Source organism: Cyphomyrmex costatus, unplaced genomic scaffold, assembly GCF_001594065.2.
Source record: "Cyphomyrmex costatus isolate MS0001 unplaced genomic scaffold, Ccosl1.0 scaffold97, whole genome shotgun sequence".
Classification (NCBI taxonomy): Eukaryota; Metazoa; Arthropoda; class Insecta; order Hymenoptera; family Formicidae; genus Cyphomyrmex; species Cyphomyrmex costatus.
In genome coordinates this window covers 1,884,380-1,901,701 of record NW_017280561.1, presented here as the reverse complement: position 1 = coordinate 1,901,701, position 17,322 = coordinate 1,884,380, and the positions used below count along the sequence as shown (strand labels likewise).

At 31.8% G+C, this 17,322-nt stretch overlaps 1 protein-coding gene across 1 annotated transcript; it reads left to right on the top strand.

Moving 5' to 3' along the window:
• Positions 1-965: 965 nt before the first annotated feature.
• Positions 966-16,850, top strand: LOC108782049 (uncharacterized). Its single transcript, XM_018550199.1, has 14 exons — positions 966-1,023; positions 1,451-1,685; positions 2,019-2,209; positions 2,309-2,407; positions 2,687-3,006; positions 4,098-4,326; positions 7,446-7,535; positions 8,930-9,346; positions 9,502-10,215; positions 13,732-13,788; positions 14,162-14,325; positions 15,188-15,470; positions 15,637-15,908; positions 16,283-16,850. Exons 1-14 carry the CDS (start codon positions 966-968, stop codon positions 16,625-16,627), a joined length of 3,474 nt encoding a protein of 1,157 aa, XP_018405701.1. The 3' UTR covers positions 16,628-16,850.
• Positions 16,851-17,322: the final 472 nt, after the last annotated feature.

The following is a 17,322-nucleotide window of genomic DNA, read 5'->3' as shown; positions in this document are numbered from 1 at the left end:
TCCTATTTTATTTGGTTTTTTAAGATATTGATACACTTCCAGTTTGTAAAAAGTTATTTGACTTATAGAAATTATAGAAAATATTGTAAGTTCGAAAAACGCATCTTTGATTTTTTTTAATTCACACGTTAATTATAAAAATAATTGCGAAGGATTTAAGATTGCCTGTTTCTCTTTTTTGCGATCTAATGATCGTTTACTCTCGGACAGTTTTATTTATTATAAAAATTTTTTGTTGCAATATAAAAGGTATATATGATCGAAATGTTGAATGCTATACACGTATAAAATATTTGTCCTTTGTAACATTACATAAATGATAAATTTTCATTATTATCTCTTATTGTCTTTGAAGTTAACTAAGTGCTTCATTTTGAATTGATTTAAAAATTATTAATACTGTTATAAATAAAAATCAAATTACGGAGTACTTTTTCTAAGAAATATAACAGTCTTTACTTTATATTTATTTCGTAAAAAAATAATAACAAATCGTTAAATATCCGAAAAAAATATAGGCGTCTTTGGGAGTATACAAGTGCATGCGATGGATAGGCAGGATAAGTTAATATCATATGCTAGAGTTACTGCGAGTGAATTATAAAGATCTATCGGCTAAGCCGTCATGCAATTTGCACGGTAGAGATAAGGTGGCAGGCACATAGAAGATTAACGATTTAAGCGATACCAAACGTAGTTCGAATGGAACAATCGACAAGAAACGAGGATTATAGTGCATAGCTTTGTACATAATGCAATTTACAGTAAGAAAAGAGCAATACTAAAATATTATAAAACAAAGAAAATATAAAGAATATAAACACTACGTCGATATAATAAAGTTTCTGTAAAAAATTGTAGTAAAGAAAAAAATTAAAAAAAAAATATTTTCTTAAAATTACATAATCATAAAATTAATTCTCACTTGATTGCTTGTTTACTTCTTTTTCCAGCTTTCAAGCAAGATGCAATATTTACTGCTTTGTATGTTTATACTTACACATAATTCAGCATTTTCCAAAGGTAAGTTTTCTATAATTTATATCAAAACTAAATGCATGAGAGTCAATACATAATAAATTGAACCATACTTTATGTGAATAAAAGTGTTATTCAAATTCTTGAAATAAATACTTTAAATTGAATTTCTTCGAACATAATCTGTAAAAAATACAAATATATCGACTTTAATGTTATTAACTTTAGTGTTATTATGAATATATTAACTTTAATATTAAATATGCATTTATAAATTATATGTATAAAAAAGTAATAATAGTTTTCTAAAAGATACTTTAAATAAGTATAAAAAATCATATCATTATCTTTAAGTTAATATAAGATTTATAGCAAATATCTTTGGTAAGGAAAAAGATTTTCATTAAGAAATTCTATTAAGTAGACTTCTATTAAAAGTGCGTGACATTATAATAAATTTAACGATTTGTAGTTAACGTAAATAATCATCCAAACTGGTCGTTATTACGACAAAATAATTGCGGCAATTCAAACACCGATAGAATTATTGGTGGCAAAAATGCAAGCCTCGGCGCGTATCCTTGGCTCGCGAGAATAGGATACAGCATACCGAATGATGGCGCATTAAGCTACAGATGCGGCGGTACGATAATTAGCCGACAATATGTAGTTACGGCTGCCCATTGCGTAGTGAATTTACCTGAAAAGTACGTACAGAATACATATAATATTAAAAAAAATATTATTAAAAAGAAAAGAAATCAACGAGACTCTATATATTTTACCTCAAATGTTCGATCGAAGTAATTATTTTCGGTCGTTAAGGTGAAAAAAGATAAAATAAGCATTTTTTCATTAAATCGTAATTAATTTGCAAAATATATAACGATTTCTATGTTTTTTAATATGTTCAGAATATCGAGAAGATTATTCTTTAGATTATTCGAGTTTTTAATTTTAAGAATTTAAATGTATTTAATATTTATGTTTCTGTAATTTATGTATATATGATTTTATATTATTTAATATATATATTCAAGTTTCAAGATCGGTGGAGTTCGTTTGGGCGAACACAACATTATTACTGATCCCGATTGTGAGCAGGGATATTGTGCGGAACCAGTGCAAGATTTTCTACCCGAATCGGTAATTCCTCACGAGAATTACAATAATCCGGAATACAAAAATGACATAGCTATAATACGATTGGATAAGCCGGTGGTTTATAACGGTGAGTTTATAAACTAATTGATCTTCATTAATTAACAGTCGATTCATCTTCAGTTCTTGTAAGTAAATTTGCTTCTTTTTCTTTACAATTTATATACAGAACACGTGAAGCCGATTTGCATGATGAGAGGTGAACTCCTCAAAATGGACTTCGTTGGCGGAACAGCGGAAGTCGCTGGTTGGGGAATTTTTGATTTAAGTAAGACACTTAAATTAATTCAAGCTAATAAGTTTAAGTTGAACTTCATAATTTTTTCATACCTTTTCGTATATGTCATACATAAAAATCATTTCAATTTCCATTGTAAAGGTATAGTTGGAGAAACTCCTAAATGGATGAAATTGTTTTCTGAAAAATATCTAACATCAGCTTTTGAATTCATGTTAAACGTTGACCTCATATATTTGCCTTCGTACCTTTGTTTAAATTTACACATTTTAATAATTTGCTAAAAATTTACAAATCTTCTCGTTATAGATGATCCGAAACCTAGCACGATCCTGCAAACGGTCAAGCTGCCGATCGTCGAGATGGACAGATGTGTAATAGCTTTTAAGAGATATGCAGAATTATCAGAGGAGGAGCAGATGTGCGTGGGTGGCGTTCCGGGCCAAGATTCCTGCGGAGGTGACAGTGGTGGACCCTTGATGAAAGTGAACAGCCTAGATGGGCCTCCTAAATACTATTTCGTCGGCATCGTTTCCTTCGGCACAAAATCCTGTGGCGCTTCTACTACACCTGCTGTCTACAGCAAGGTTGCGGCGTACACTACATGGATCTTGGACAACGTGCATCCATAAAGAGATGTTCAGTTCTATCTGTAGAAAAATTTATAGTTACCACTTATAGTAGAAAATTTCACATATAATTTTATATAGATACGCAATCGATTTTTTCATCCGGAACGATTTAAATCGGAATTTTGCAATTTTGTAATGAAAATATTTGTCATTAATATTCTTAAGAATATTCTTAAGTAAATCTGTAATAAATATCATATATATCATATATTATATAAACACTATTATTAAAAATAATTTATAACTGAAAAGAAACAGTAAAGATAAAGATCTTCCAATGAAACACAAACAGAAGAATTTTCCTATCTTACAAATATCTGATCCTTCGTGAAAGTAATTATCTTGTAAAGTCGATTTAATTAAGACACATTGAATTTATTTTCTAAATTTACTTAAGCTAATTTACATACTTGTTAAAATCGAATATCGTATCTAATCTTCTTGGAAATGTAACGCACTTTCGACCTTTTATTCATGAAATTCGTGTCACGAAATGCATTATGATATATATACATATATATATATATATAGATGATGATGGTGAAGTCGATTGGCTCACCACTCGGTGCGATTGACTCGCGATCTGTAAACCCCCGAGTTCAATCCCACGTGCGCCCAAACGCGATTTTTCGCGTTTCATGAGCCAAAAAAGGCTCCCACCTGGTGATCAAAAGATCTATGATCATCAGCGCCGTTCGAATTCGGCGTTAAATTTGTAGGTCCTATACACATCTTACCTATTTCTTAAAGTGTGCGCACTCATCCGGCATCATGATATTCGCTTTGGCAATAACAGGTATGATGTTAACTCTGTCGTGGAGACGTTGCATGAATTCCACATCGAGCGGTTTCAATCCGTGACCGGAGGGTGCGACAAAGTAGAGACAACAGTACCTTCGACTGTCTGTAATGTGCTGTCTCGTCATGCGAGACTCTGCACTAAGGAATTCTTCATACTTTAATTCAATATAGTTTAATATTGGCACCCAACTGAATAAAAACAGAATATAAAGTGTTCAAATAAGTTATACAACTTCAAAAATGAATATATGTGGAATTTAATTGCAAACTTTAAATTGCTTCGTCAGATTACCAATTGCTGTTGTCCACATAGCCAACTAGATATATCGACGACTGTGAGGGATATGTTTAGACGTTCTCCTTCAATAACACTTTGGTGCTTTCCACGGCAACTGTCTTCTTTAGACCCGACTCTCGGCAAATCCACCTTGGTCAACTCTTTGTTCCTGACGGACACATACAGTACCGAATATCCCGGACCCAGTCTTAGAATAAAGAAGACAGTTGCTGTGGAAAGTATCGAAGTATTATTGAAAGGAAATTATCTAAATCTATTCCTAACAATTGTCGATTTACCTAGATGACTGTGGACAATAGTAATTGGTAATCTAACGAAGCAATTCAAAGTTTGCAATTAAATTTCACATATATTCATTTTTGAAATTGTACAACTTATTCTTAATAAAATTATATAAACTAGTTATGGACTCTTTTTTGTTAAAAACAAATAAACAAACATAAAATTAAAGGCTATAAAGAGTCAAACGCAGTTAACAATGCGAAAAAATTTTTTAATAATCTTACAAATTAACAATAAGATGCCCCGTCGAACGTTTCGGTCTGCAATTTAGACCATCTTCAGCGACGAAATAATAATAAATCAATACTCCTTTTACTCCGAGTTAAAATGCTAGTAGTAGAATCAATTCTTGTTGAACAACAAAATGTTCCTGTGCACCAATTAGAGGTAAATACATCGAAGATAATGGATGTGGAGTTGTGTAATGAAATTCCGAAAAATCAGAAATATGTCTCTGTTGGTAGACAAAAACATTATTTCATAATTAAATTCACAATTTAATCATACTAGAAAGACTGACTGTAATAAATATGCGTCCGTGTTCGACAGAAAAAGACGATACAATGAATTTTGTTGTTCAACAAGAATTGATTCTACTACTAGCATTTTAACTCGGAGTAAAAGGAGTATTGATTTATTATTATTTCGTCGCTGAAGATGGTCTAAATTGCAGACCGAAACGTTCGACGGGGCATCTTATTGTTAATTTGTAAAATTATTAAAAAATTTTTTCGCATTATTAACTGCGTTTGACTCTTTATAGCCTTTAATTTTATGTTTGTTTATTTGTTTTGTACAACTTATATTTGAACACTTCCTGTTTTTATTCAGTTGGGTGAACTGAATTAGATTAATCGAGATATGAGGAATTCCTTACGGCAGAATCCAGCATAACAAGACAACACATTACAGATAATCGGGTGCATTGTTGTTTATATTTTATCGCACCCACCGGGCATGGATTGAAACCACTCGATGTGGAATTTATGCAACGCCTCCATGATTAAGTTAATGTCATACCCATTATTGCCAAGGCGAATACCATGACGCCGGATGAGTGCGCATACTTTAAGAAACAGATAAGCTGTATTGGACCTACAATTTAAAGCCGAATCCGAACGGCGCTGACGATGATCATAGATCTTTTGATCACCAGGTGGAGCCATTTTTTGGCTCATTAAACGCGAAAAATCGCGTTTGGGCGCACGTGGGATTGAACTCGTGTCTACAGATCGCGAGTCAATCACACCGAGCGATGAGCCACAATATATATACAATATATGCATATATTTATATATAAGTGCTTAATATGACGCATTACAAACATTCAGGGAACTCAGGGTGTTCCCGCTTTGCATTGCCAGATCTAGATTGCGTGAATTGCGTCAGTTAAACGCGCAATATCATCGAACTGTTTTTTTCCACGTTCAATGAGGATTGAATCACTTTGCGGAAGCATGTTAATGCATTCGAATTACTCACAACTGCAACAATTAAATATAAAACGGGAACAATATAATTTCTTCCGCGAATTTTTATTTGATTTTTTTTATTTTATATTTTGTTTATACACTTTATTTGAAATTATGCGATAAAGCATTTTTTATAATATATATCTTGAATCCCAGCAAATACCAAATTATATGTAACGTATGTACAATTAGCTGTAATTTTTCACTCAATAACTGTAATATATATAACATATACACCTTACAGATAGAGGTATATATTGTTGCATGGGAATTTACGACAGGTACGTTACATATGTAACTTGGTGTTTGCTGGGATAAATGTTTTAAGCCACACACAGGACCTAATGCATGGCAAATCTAACACAATTACAGTTTCATTCAAATTATAAATGCATGTGTGCGATGTTTCTCTTTTGCAAGTCAGTGTATATAAGATCCGATCTGTATTACGCTATTATATGATAATTATAAGTTAGTAGATATAATGCGTATATTAAGATAATCGATCCGTTAGTTGGCTATTAGTGACTCCTTAAGGTTACTGAGATAAAAACATATGCTTATACCATTTGTTTACATTGATTACACAATTCACAATTGTAAGACCAATTTTTCTCAAGTTCAGTTTTTTATTGGCTAGATTGGTGACTCTAAGACATTTTCTTTGAATCCCCTCGATCTAGAATAATTTTTTGTAATGCGTGATTCAAGGGAGGAAGGAGAAAACTTCTGTGATAGAATATGCTTGAAGAGGGGAGTATTTAGATCTTTTAGAAATCTAGGATTTTCTCTATAAAAAAAAGCATATATTATTTCCTTATTTCAGATTTATGATAAATTAAACTGCAATTGGAATAAATTGTACACATATATATGTAAATATTATAAGTATATAACACGTAAATTTTATTTGTTAAATTATACAAAATTATATGTGCAAAATAAATCTGACTATTTATAATAAATTTATCTTTAAGAAAATATATCACGCTGATAAGAAAGCAAATAACGTTGAAAAGAAAGTTGCCATCAGTTAAATCAGGAATCGGGCTTTACAGAAGAACTCAGTAGACCAAAGATTGCAAGGATCAGTGTGTAATATTTGTAAGTACTAATATGTATCTGATATGTAACTTATTTCAGTTTGATTTATTTATTATAGCTCAATTTCTATAATTAACAGAATTTATAGATATATATATATATATATAATATAGAATTTTATTGTAACTGAAAGCTTACTCAAAATATAATAGTTATAGGGGAATATTACAGGAAAAAGTTTTGCTCATTTAATTTATTCCTGTTTTCTGATAAAATATCTGTAGTTTTATCTACAGATTATAAAAATAAAAATTTTTCCCGACCAATCCGCTCCTGCTAATTAGCTTGGCGAAGCTTGTTCACAGCGATGGTGGGGACAGTTGTTGACCCTGGCTCTGGTCACTCTATCATGGATACTATCGTCAGTTGATATTCTGATCTGCGGTAAAGCAGCCATAAAACAGAAGGAGTTGCCGGAACGGAGCGAGTCTTCATTGTCAAAGTGTGCAGTGATCATCTCTTGATATTCGGTTAATAATAACCGAAATTGAATAATTTGCCGATAATGTCGACAATTTTCCTAGTGTTTCTTAAGTTCCTAGCGTTGCTGATCATTAGCATCAATGCGCGTAAGTTGATTCTTCAAACTCTCAAAGATAACATTCAATGTTAGAACAGAAACATGTTGAAGGCTAATTTGTTCTAACTTATTCGTTCATGTACGCTCATCCGCATTCTAGAAAATAGGAAAAAAATATCATAAAAATACTTATAATATTTATCACATTTTTCAAATTTTTGGGGACATTGTTTGAATTCATATTGTTTCTACTTATATGTAAAAGACAAAGAGTAACTTGAATCAGTTACCAAGGTCATTATAATGATTCAACTAAAATTAAAGTTAGTTTATGCACAAATAAATAACATTACAAATAATAGAAATACATTCAACGGATAGTTTGCATGTATTGTTAAAATTTTTTTAACACAAATCGTTAAAAATTTTTTTTAAACATTTAAAATTAAAATAATTATCATAATTTTCATCAAAAGATGACTTTAGCTAGAATATTGTAACTTTCATAAATTTCAATTATTATATCCTAATTTTTTTCTATTATTTTTATATAAGTTCAATACTGTTTAATTGCATTTTTCTCAAAAATAATTTCTCTATACCTTCTAATTTCTTTTTTTTTTATTTTATGTACAAAGAAGGCATAGTACATAATTGTATCAAAAGTTATCCGTGTGCAATGTAAACATAGCATCAACAACTGTTGGTCAATTGAACTGTTGATCAACCATCGCAGGACGTGATTATTTCGATTTGCGACATTATTAGTTATCAATATCTGACACGTTTCCATGAAAACAAAAATTAGATGCCGGTTTTCGATCGCATCTCTCGAATTGAACCATGGCATTGCGTCACTGAATTAATGATCGTCGAGGATCAGAAAATGCGCGTAGTCAATCAGCTTTGTTCGATTTCGCACGCTGCAATACTTGGATAAATCTCTGAATTATAAAATTTATCATTATCTACTACGATATAATTTATATTGTATGTTATTGTACTCGTGTATCATTAATAATTTATAACACATTTACTTTTTTGTATAAATAATATTACTGATTTCTGAAAGAAAGTTATACAAAGAGATCCTTATATAACATAGAAAAAATATACTGACCAGTTTCTTGTTCAGAAAACTGGAAATTCTTGAAGGATAATATTTTAAACTCTAGACAAATAGCGAAAAGTAAAAAACATTGTATGTATTACTAAAACGATGCGATTATGCAAAATTATTATCTTTCGTTTCAAAGAAGCTTTTTGACATAAATCACTAAATAAAAAATCGCGATATTTTTTATAAGAGAAAATTAACTTTTTAATTACATTTATTGGATATGAAATAAAAATATTTCAGTAAGTTTAATAAAAGTAACGTAATTATATTTTCTTATTAATAATATCATTTTTTTATCCTGACGTCTCAATTTTTTTTCGCAGAAAACCAAAACTCGAGAGATCAATGTACCGTCGACGGCCAGGATGGCAATGTTGGCACATGCATAAGCGCACGTGATTGTACATTCGTGTCCAACATCCTGCAGCAATCGCGAGAGCAGGCAATCGCCTATCTGAGACGGAATCATTGTGGTTTCGAAGGCTCAAATCCTTTGGTGTGCTGTGCCAACAGCGCGAGCATCAGCACCCGTCCAAGCGGCGTCGTGACGAACCCTGGAATTGTATCGGGCTCGAATTTGGAATCAGTCCTATCGCCTATCGAAAGTTTCCAGATAGACCTGGCAAATAACTCATTGTTACCGAACGATTGCGGCCGTGACCTGACACAGAGGATTTTCGGTGGCGAACGTACCGAACTCGACGAATTTCCCTGGATGGCACTGTTGGAATATCAAAAACGTGAGTAGAAATAAAATAATTAATAATTATCATTATATAAATAAGATATCATTGTATCATATATAAATAGTTATTTCGTATAATTCAAAGCAAGTTATAATATTAAAAAAATTCACTTTTCATACAGTATCTTTTTAATATGCGATACATTACAGCCAATGGTAGAACGACAGCATGCGGCGGTGTCCTAATAAGCAAACGTTACATCCTTACTGCTGCTCATTGTGTCAAGGGCAAAGATTTACCAACCAACTGGCGCTTGTCCAGTGTCCGCCTGGGCGAATACGACACCGACACCGACAGGGATTGCATCCCGGACGGTGAGAATAGTGAACCGGTGTGTGCCGATGATCCAGTAACCATAGGTGTGGACGAACAAATCGCTCATGAAAATTACCGGCCGCTCTCACGGGATCAAAGTTACGATATTGCGTTACTGCGTCTCAGCCGTGACGTGCCATTCACAAGGTACATCAAGCCGATCTGCCTGCCGTCTAATTCGACGATCAACGGGAAACTCTTCGTGGCTGGTTGGGGCAAGACGGAAACCCGCTCGGCTTCGAATCTTAAATTAAAGCTGACCTTGCCCTTGGCGGAAAAAAGTGTGTGTGATCAAACTTATGTCAGCGCCGGAGTCCGGTTGGGCTATGGACAGATCTGTGCAGGTGGTCAAAAAGGCAAAGACTCGTGTCGGGGTGATTCGGGTGGTCCCCTCATGGCCGTTGAGAGGATCGCCGATGGTACCGGCAAGTGGACTGCTGTGGGCGTTGTATCCTTTGGACCATCGCCCTGCGGTATGCAAGGATGGCCTGGCGTGTACACGAAAGTGTCAGACTTTGTTCCCTGGATTCTCAACAACATGAGGAAGTAAACACATCATCTAAGAAGAAAGTTATCTCTTGACTATTGTTCAGTAATGATTTTTTAAAGTGAAGTGAAAATACGATTAGGTGCGTCTTGTAGAAAATAATTAATCCTGTTAGGGGTCATTTCAGTGATTAAAATAGGAAGTATTTTAAATATTAACAACTTTGTCAAAGTTTCTCTGAAGAAATTGATGAATACGGCGAAGAACTTTGAATTGTGATAAATAAGTTTCATACATATTATATATTAATGAGATAAAAGATGAGATCGTCATTATAAAAATTAATAATTAATTATGATTTTCCTTGCTATTTTATAAATAAAAGGTCCATGAACATACTCAATAATATATTAAGTGACGTAGTTAAGTGACACTAATTGCTCATTCGTTTCATCTGTATTTATATTTTGACATGTTTTATAGCAATACTTAATATAAATATTCTTAGCGAATTTTATTCAAATACATAAAATTCACGATATTGACAACAAATCATAGAGAAATTAATATCCATAAAGGAGTTAGTTTGTGAGAAATGTATAAAAAAGTATAATATTTTTAAGTTTTTAATAATAATAATAAAGACAAATTAAAATTCTTCCTTAACTGTATTAAATTAAAATTACCTTCTTGCTTTTTCGGCCACATTGTTCCCCTCTTTCTCTTTTAATATATCTTAACATTGCTTAAATAATTTATTTATATTTGAATTATGATAGATTTCACACTGATGTTATTTGTTTAATTACGTTATTTCTAAGTTTATCTCTTTTTTTCATAATATCATCACTCTTATCACTGTAACGTGAATCCTTGATGTGTATTGTACTTATGGTATACAGTTTTACGATCCGACAATTTGCGATTTTATGCTACGTCTTTCTGAAAAAGAAACTTTCTGGCAATTCCACTTTATTTTTCAGAAAGACGTAGCATAAAATCGCAAATTGTCGGATCGTAAAACTATGTGACCGATATGATTACGTCATTCAATATTTACATCTTTAATTTCCGGAGTTATCAAAACGAGCGGGATCACTATGGAACTTGACCTATCGATTGACTTATTACGTAGTAACGGTTTATCCCTCGCAACTTTGAAAATAATAATCAAAAACATCGCACTTGAAAATCAAATTCATCAATTAAAACATATCATTAAACAATTGTAATACTATTAATATATATGAAAACTTTCCACATTATTTTAAGAAAAAACGACAAACAGAAAATTTTATTCTTGCACTTTACGAGAGAATAATACTTGAGAATTACATTGGTTAATTAATTGCAACGCTAATCATGTGGTAGTAATTCGTTAACGTATTAGACTTCCAGAGATAATAAATTCTTTTTCAATATCGCGAGCAAACAAGTGTTCGTATTTTGTTGTGATCACAGATTACAATATACACGTACGTCTGAACATAACTGAAACGTACCCTTTTCGGGACTCGGTCTCTAGATCTCGGTATCGGCTGCACCAATTTTATTCGGACTGGTCGCAATCGAAAGATACCGATGACATTATATAATAAAAGTGTTTTTAGATTTTTGATTCTGCTTTTAAATTCTGAGTAATTTTAATCTAAAGTTTCAAGATGTGAAAACTCGAGATAAAGCTAGTGGTAGCGTCGTGAATTTGATATCGACATGAACATATACACACATCAAGTATCATGTCATCATGTCAAACGGTTATATTTTTATTTTATGCACTTGGCGTCGCGACGCTACCGCGTCGCTTGATATGTTTAAAAATAATAAATTATATGTTTAAAACTCTTGTGGAATTAAATACTAAATAAGTAAAGAGATATGTAGCGAGCAACATCTTCGATAGTCGATTTGGAGAAAAGTACTGATATTTCATCGTAATTTTCCTCATGTGTCAACTAATGATTAATAGTTGCACATTTCGAGAGAATAACATAAAACTTTCCTGCTCATGAGTTCGATTATGTTACAATATTATATCTTGGGAAACTCCCGGTGATAATAAAAGTGACGTTTATTCTGGACCAACATTTTCTAGTGAGATTCATCGTAATCTCCTTCCAAACGAGAATAATCTTTAATTAGTTTCAATATCCAACCGGCCTCTCTCTCTTTTTCTTTTTCTTTATCTTTTATTTTAACCTCTCATTCCTTATATATTTTCTCTTCGCGCGTGCCTTTCAGGAAAAATTCTGACGATGGCCATTCGCCTTTACTTTGTTTTTTTATAAGCGGCATTAATTTCTTTTTTAGAAAAGAATGTTTATTTTATCGTTTACATTTTAATTTTTATGAATATATCAACTTACATTCCTTCCTAGAAATTATACACTAACACTGTTAATTAGTAATGATATAGAAACAAATATATAGAGTAGACCATTTTAATAAATACACATAAACATCTCAAAAAGGAAGTTACATAAAATTGTTTAAACATTTTAATTACATATTCATAATTCATATAGCTTATTTCAAAAGCATTCCAAAACGCTAATAATTTTTTTATTAAGTACATTTCGAATTATAACAGGTTCGTAAGTTACAGTACCTACTGCCGGGATTTGCATTCTAAGAAATCCGAATGACGGCTAAAAAAATTTATATTTATCTAAATTTCATAATTTCAACACTACCTAGGAAAAACAAGATTGTGAAAATTCTCCATAAAAAAGAATATGTGTATATTTATAATGACCAAAACTAATTGCACAATTTTTTAAACCAAAATGATAGAATAAAAAATTCAAAATTTTTACAGTTTAAAAAATGTAAATGTAAGCGTAATGTTTTCTGCTTTTCTCAATAATGTAAAATATTTAAACAATGTTTATTTAAATATTTAAAGTATTAAATAAATAAAAAAATTTCAAAGTAAACAAATAATTAAATAATACAATAAAATATGTATATAAAATGCAACTTTGTGATATTAACTCACTTTAAACATAAATCATAAAATTCTTACCAGTGACATTATTTTCACGAATGCCGAAATGAATGTACTTAGGTATCTCCTAAGCTGTTAATTCATATAGTAAGGATTTCATTCAAAATAATAACGAAACCTTTTTTTAAAGGAAAACTCGCGCGTTTTAGATTTTCCTATTAAGCATTTTACGAGTCTCGCGATAAGCTATAATTGGAAACTAATTATAATTAATGAATCATCACTAACAATCCCCACCGAACTAGCAGATTCAATAGGCCCAGCAAGTAATGGAGCTTAGTCGATTGGCGTCCGGCCGATCAGTACTGGTTTTGATCTGACCTGTGGTACATCTCGGTTGAATGCGAACTCGACAGGAAAGACCGATGTAAATCATAAGTAGAATTATTACTATCCCTAACAGACTATAATCCTTTAATCTGAAGGACGTTAAACGGTGAGAATCATCGGAGCGAAACTGGAAAATCTCCACTCGATCTGATCTATAAGAGAGAGAAAAAGAGGGAAAAAAGAGAATTACTATGAAACAAAATTGATTAGCAAAGAATTATATGTTGATACCATAAATAAATATGATGTCCGCCAGCTTAATCGTCTTTTTCCTCGCTTTAACAACAATCAATGCACGTGAGTATTTCATTACGAGTTAATTTATTGCATTTTATCTAAAAAAGAACTTATTTTTTCTTCAATAAAGTTCGAACTGTAAATTCCTTCTTCATATTTTTTTTAAATCGTGTGCTTATTCAAAATCATAAGAACACTCTTGGTACAATTAATTACTATATATGATCACAATTAAATGCGTAACTATCCAATTCTTATCTTTTTAAGATACTTTCTGAGCAAACATTTAAGATATTTCAAATTATTCACAATATGTATGTTTAAAAATTCCGGATTTGTTTTAAACTTTGATAAGACTTGAATTTCATATTCTGTAGTTGTGGCTTAAAAAATATTAATTGATTAAATTGAACAATAATTTACCGTTTTACAGAGAATGAGTGTTCAAATAGTGATGCTAATTGCGTCAACATTCACAAGTGTTCGCAGATCATATCTCTTTTGACAAATTCAACACCGCTTTCGACACAGACAATGCAGACCCTTAGAAATTTGCAATGTGGTTTCGAAGGCACCGACCCAAAGATTTGTTGTCAGGTAACTGAATTTGATTTAAATGTATTAATTTGTCAACAATAATATAAAATTAGAATTAATGTATCAAAATCTAAATTAATAAAGTAAAAAATTATGAATTGTGAGAGAATTATAGTTATTAATAAATCTTTCACAAATATATTATAGCAATATTGTTTTAATAATTGTGTTTTTATATTTGCTTCCTATTATTTGTTTATTTCTTAAATATTACAAGTTAATTTATTACAAGTTAGAAGATTATTTATTGATAGATTTTGATTATAGGTTCGTATCGAAAACATCATGTTATACATTTCGGATTGTTTATCATTTTTCACGTGTTCATGAAATATATTAAGTTATACACACATTGCATCCTGCTATCTCATTGGTGTACGTAATAAAGATGCATCATGTCATTGCAAACTGTTTAATAGTGTTTTGAAATAATTCTAAAATATGTTTCTGTGACAACTTTCTGTTTTATCCTGATCTCGTTGTACAAGCAATATATCGCTGAAGCTTCACTCCCTCTTTCTCCCTCTCGTATATAAAATCTAAAATTTACAAAATATCCTATTATATCAAATAATAATAAAATCAGAGATTTTATTGCAATTAATGTTCCTTTTTTAGACGTAATATTAAAAAAAGACTTTTTCGAATCCAAGCAGTAAGAACGATTTTTCCTCTCAATTTTTAAGTATCTTTCATTCGGCAACGCATTTCACATATTTGCAAAACGTAATAAAGTTTTTTACACGTTGATATTGTTCATTATTGTAATATATTGTTGACTTTTCAATTCAATGCATATATAAAAGTAGAATTTCAAGTTTTTAAAATTTTTCTCATATTGAATATTAATCTTCGGTAATAGGTATTAACAACAACGACAGAGGCTCCAGTTTCAGAAAATCTTCCTAGTCCACCAGATGTGACGAACCATCCGAATCTACGTCTGTTGAATTATACATTGTGTGGGCCAATCACGGATAGTAAACTTATCTGGGGCAACAGGTCTGAAATTTTTCAGTATCCCTGGATGGCATTAATCGTATACGATACTGGAAGATCAAATCCGGAATTCCGTTGTGACGGAACAGTTATCTCCTCGCGCTACGTCCTTACCGCCGCTCATTGTGTCACTTTCCTTCCAGCGGGTAAAGAAAAAGCCAAAGCCATGTTCCTATATAAATATAGTAAAAATCAGAAGAAAATTTTGAACTTAAAAAAAATAAAAAATTGAATTATTAAAAAATGAAGTTTAAAATATACTGAAGAACGTTGTTCTTGTAACTGACAATTTGTGTATTCGATATTCTCCAGGTCTACAACTGATAGGAGTCAGAGTAGGGGATCACGACATAAGTAAGGAACGGGACTGCTATTCGGACTACAATGGACAAGATATCTTGTGTACCGAGGGGTATCAGGATTTCGGGGTGGATAGCTTCCAGGTCCATCCGGAATACACGAGAACAAAACTGCAAAATGACATCGCGCTTATCAGGTTGAATAGTACAGTGGACTTCAGACCTCTTCATGTCAAACCCATTTGTTTGCCTCTTGGCACTGCAACGACATTAACTCGAAAAAGGGTGAGAACTATCAATTTTATAATTACCATAAGGAATAATAAAATTTCTTCAAGGTATAAGAAATTATTAAAAAATATTAAAAAGTTTTACGAGTTACACTTATTTTGCTTCCAATTATTTAAAGCTCTACTACCGATTTAATACGACAAATAGAAAAAGGATTTTTTACATAACGTTTTTCATATCTTTTTCTTTCTCTTTCACAACTTGAAATATTTCATAATTGAATCTCTCTTCGAATTGATCGTCCATTAAACTTCAAGAAAATTCATTTTCTGTCGGTTCTAAAAATTTTGACTTATAATTGGATGTACTTCTCGCTTTTTGTAAAGCTTACATCATTTTTATTTCGTAATTTTGCTTTTGAATGGCAGGTTGTAGTGGCCGGTTGGGGCATGACGGAATTTGGTCCGCGCAGCCAATATCCCCTGCATAAGAAATTGTTATTAGTAGCCAACGAACAGTGTAAAGAAATCTACAGACAGACCACGGAGATCTGGTATAAGCAGCTATGTGCCGTTGACCTCAGAAATACCTTCTGTTTAGTCGATAGCGGTGGTCCCCTACAAGCAGTAAATGTATACAATGATAGGGTACGCATGATTCAGTATGGTGTGATCAGCTACGGAAAGAAGCAGTGCGGCCCTGAGGGATTCCCCGGAGTCTACACCAATGTCGCCTACTACATGGACTGGATTCTCAACACAATGACAGATTAAAGCGAGATTGAAGCATTGCGGAACGAGTCTTTCGTACAGAATACTTTAACACTGAATTTGATCTCCATGCTCGGAATATGATGATACGAACGTGGTAATCCCTATCGTGATGACAATAAGAAAATTAATTTGGCGAGGTGTTCTATAAATACTTAGATAAATAAAATTGATTTCAAAAGATTGGTAAAACAAGTAATATATATATTGACCAGAGTTTTGCTCAGAAAACTGGAAATTATTGATGCATCGCTCATAATGTTCATGGAATAATTTCATTTTTGTCGTTTATCAAATGTTAAATGAGAACAAACGATGCTAATAACGAGAAGTAAAAATAAACACAGTATGTAATATTAAAACAATGTGATTATGCAAAATTATTATATTTTCCAATTAAAAAGTAAGCTTTTTGACATAAAAACATTAAATGAAGATCGCGACATTTTTGTTAAGAACAAATTAACTATGAATTTATCAGATATAAAGTAAAAATATATCAGTAATTCTATTAACAATGTTATTATGGTTTCTTCTTCTTAATATTCTTTTATCCTGACGTCTCATTCTTATTTTTATTGTATACCGAGGGATCATTGTACGAGTACTGTCGACGGCCAAGCGGGCACATGCATAAACGGACGTGATTATACATTAATGCCTAAAATTCTATTATACAATCGCGGGAACAAGTTATC

Bases quoted from the DNA above. Each gene is read 5' to 3' on its own strand.
- LOC108782049 (XM_018550199.1), top strand. From the start codon at position 966: ATGCAATATTTACTGCTTTGTATGTTTATACTTACACATAATTCAGCA. The intron at 7,536-8,929 runs GTAAGTTGATTC...TTTTTTTCGCAG, and splicing joins GATCATTAGCATCAATGCGC to AAAACCAAAACTCGAGAGAT. The intron at 15,471-15,636 runs GTAAAGAAAAAG...GATATTCTCCAG, and splicing joins TGTCACTTTCCTTCCAGCGG to GTCTACAACTGATAGGAGTC.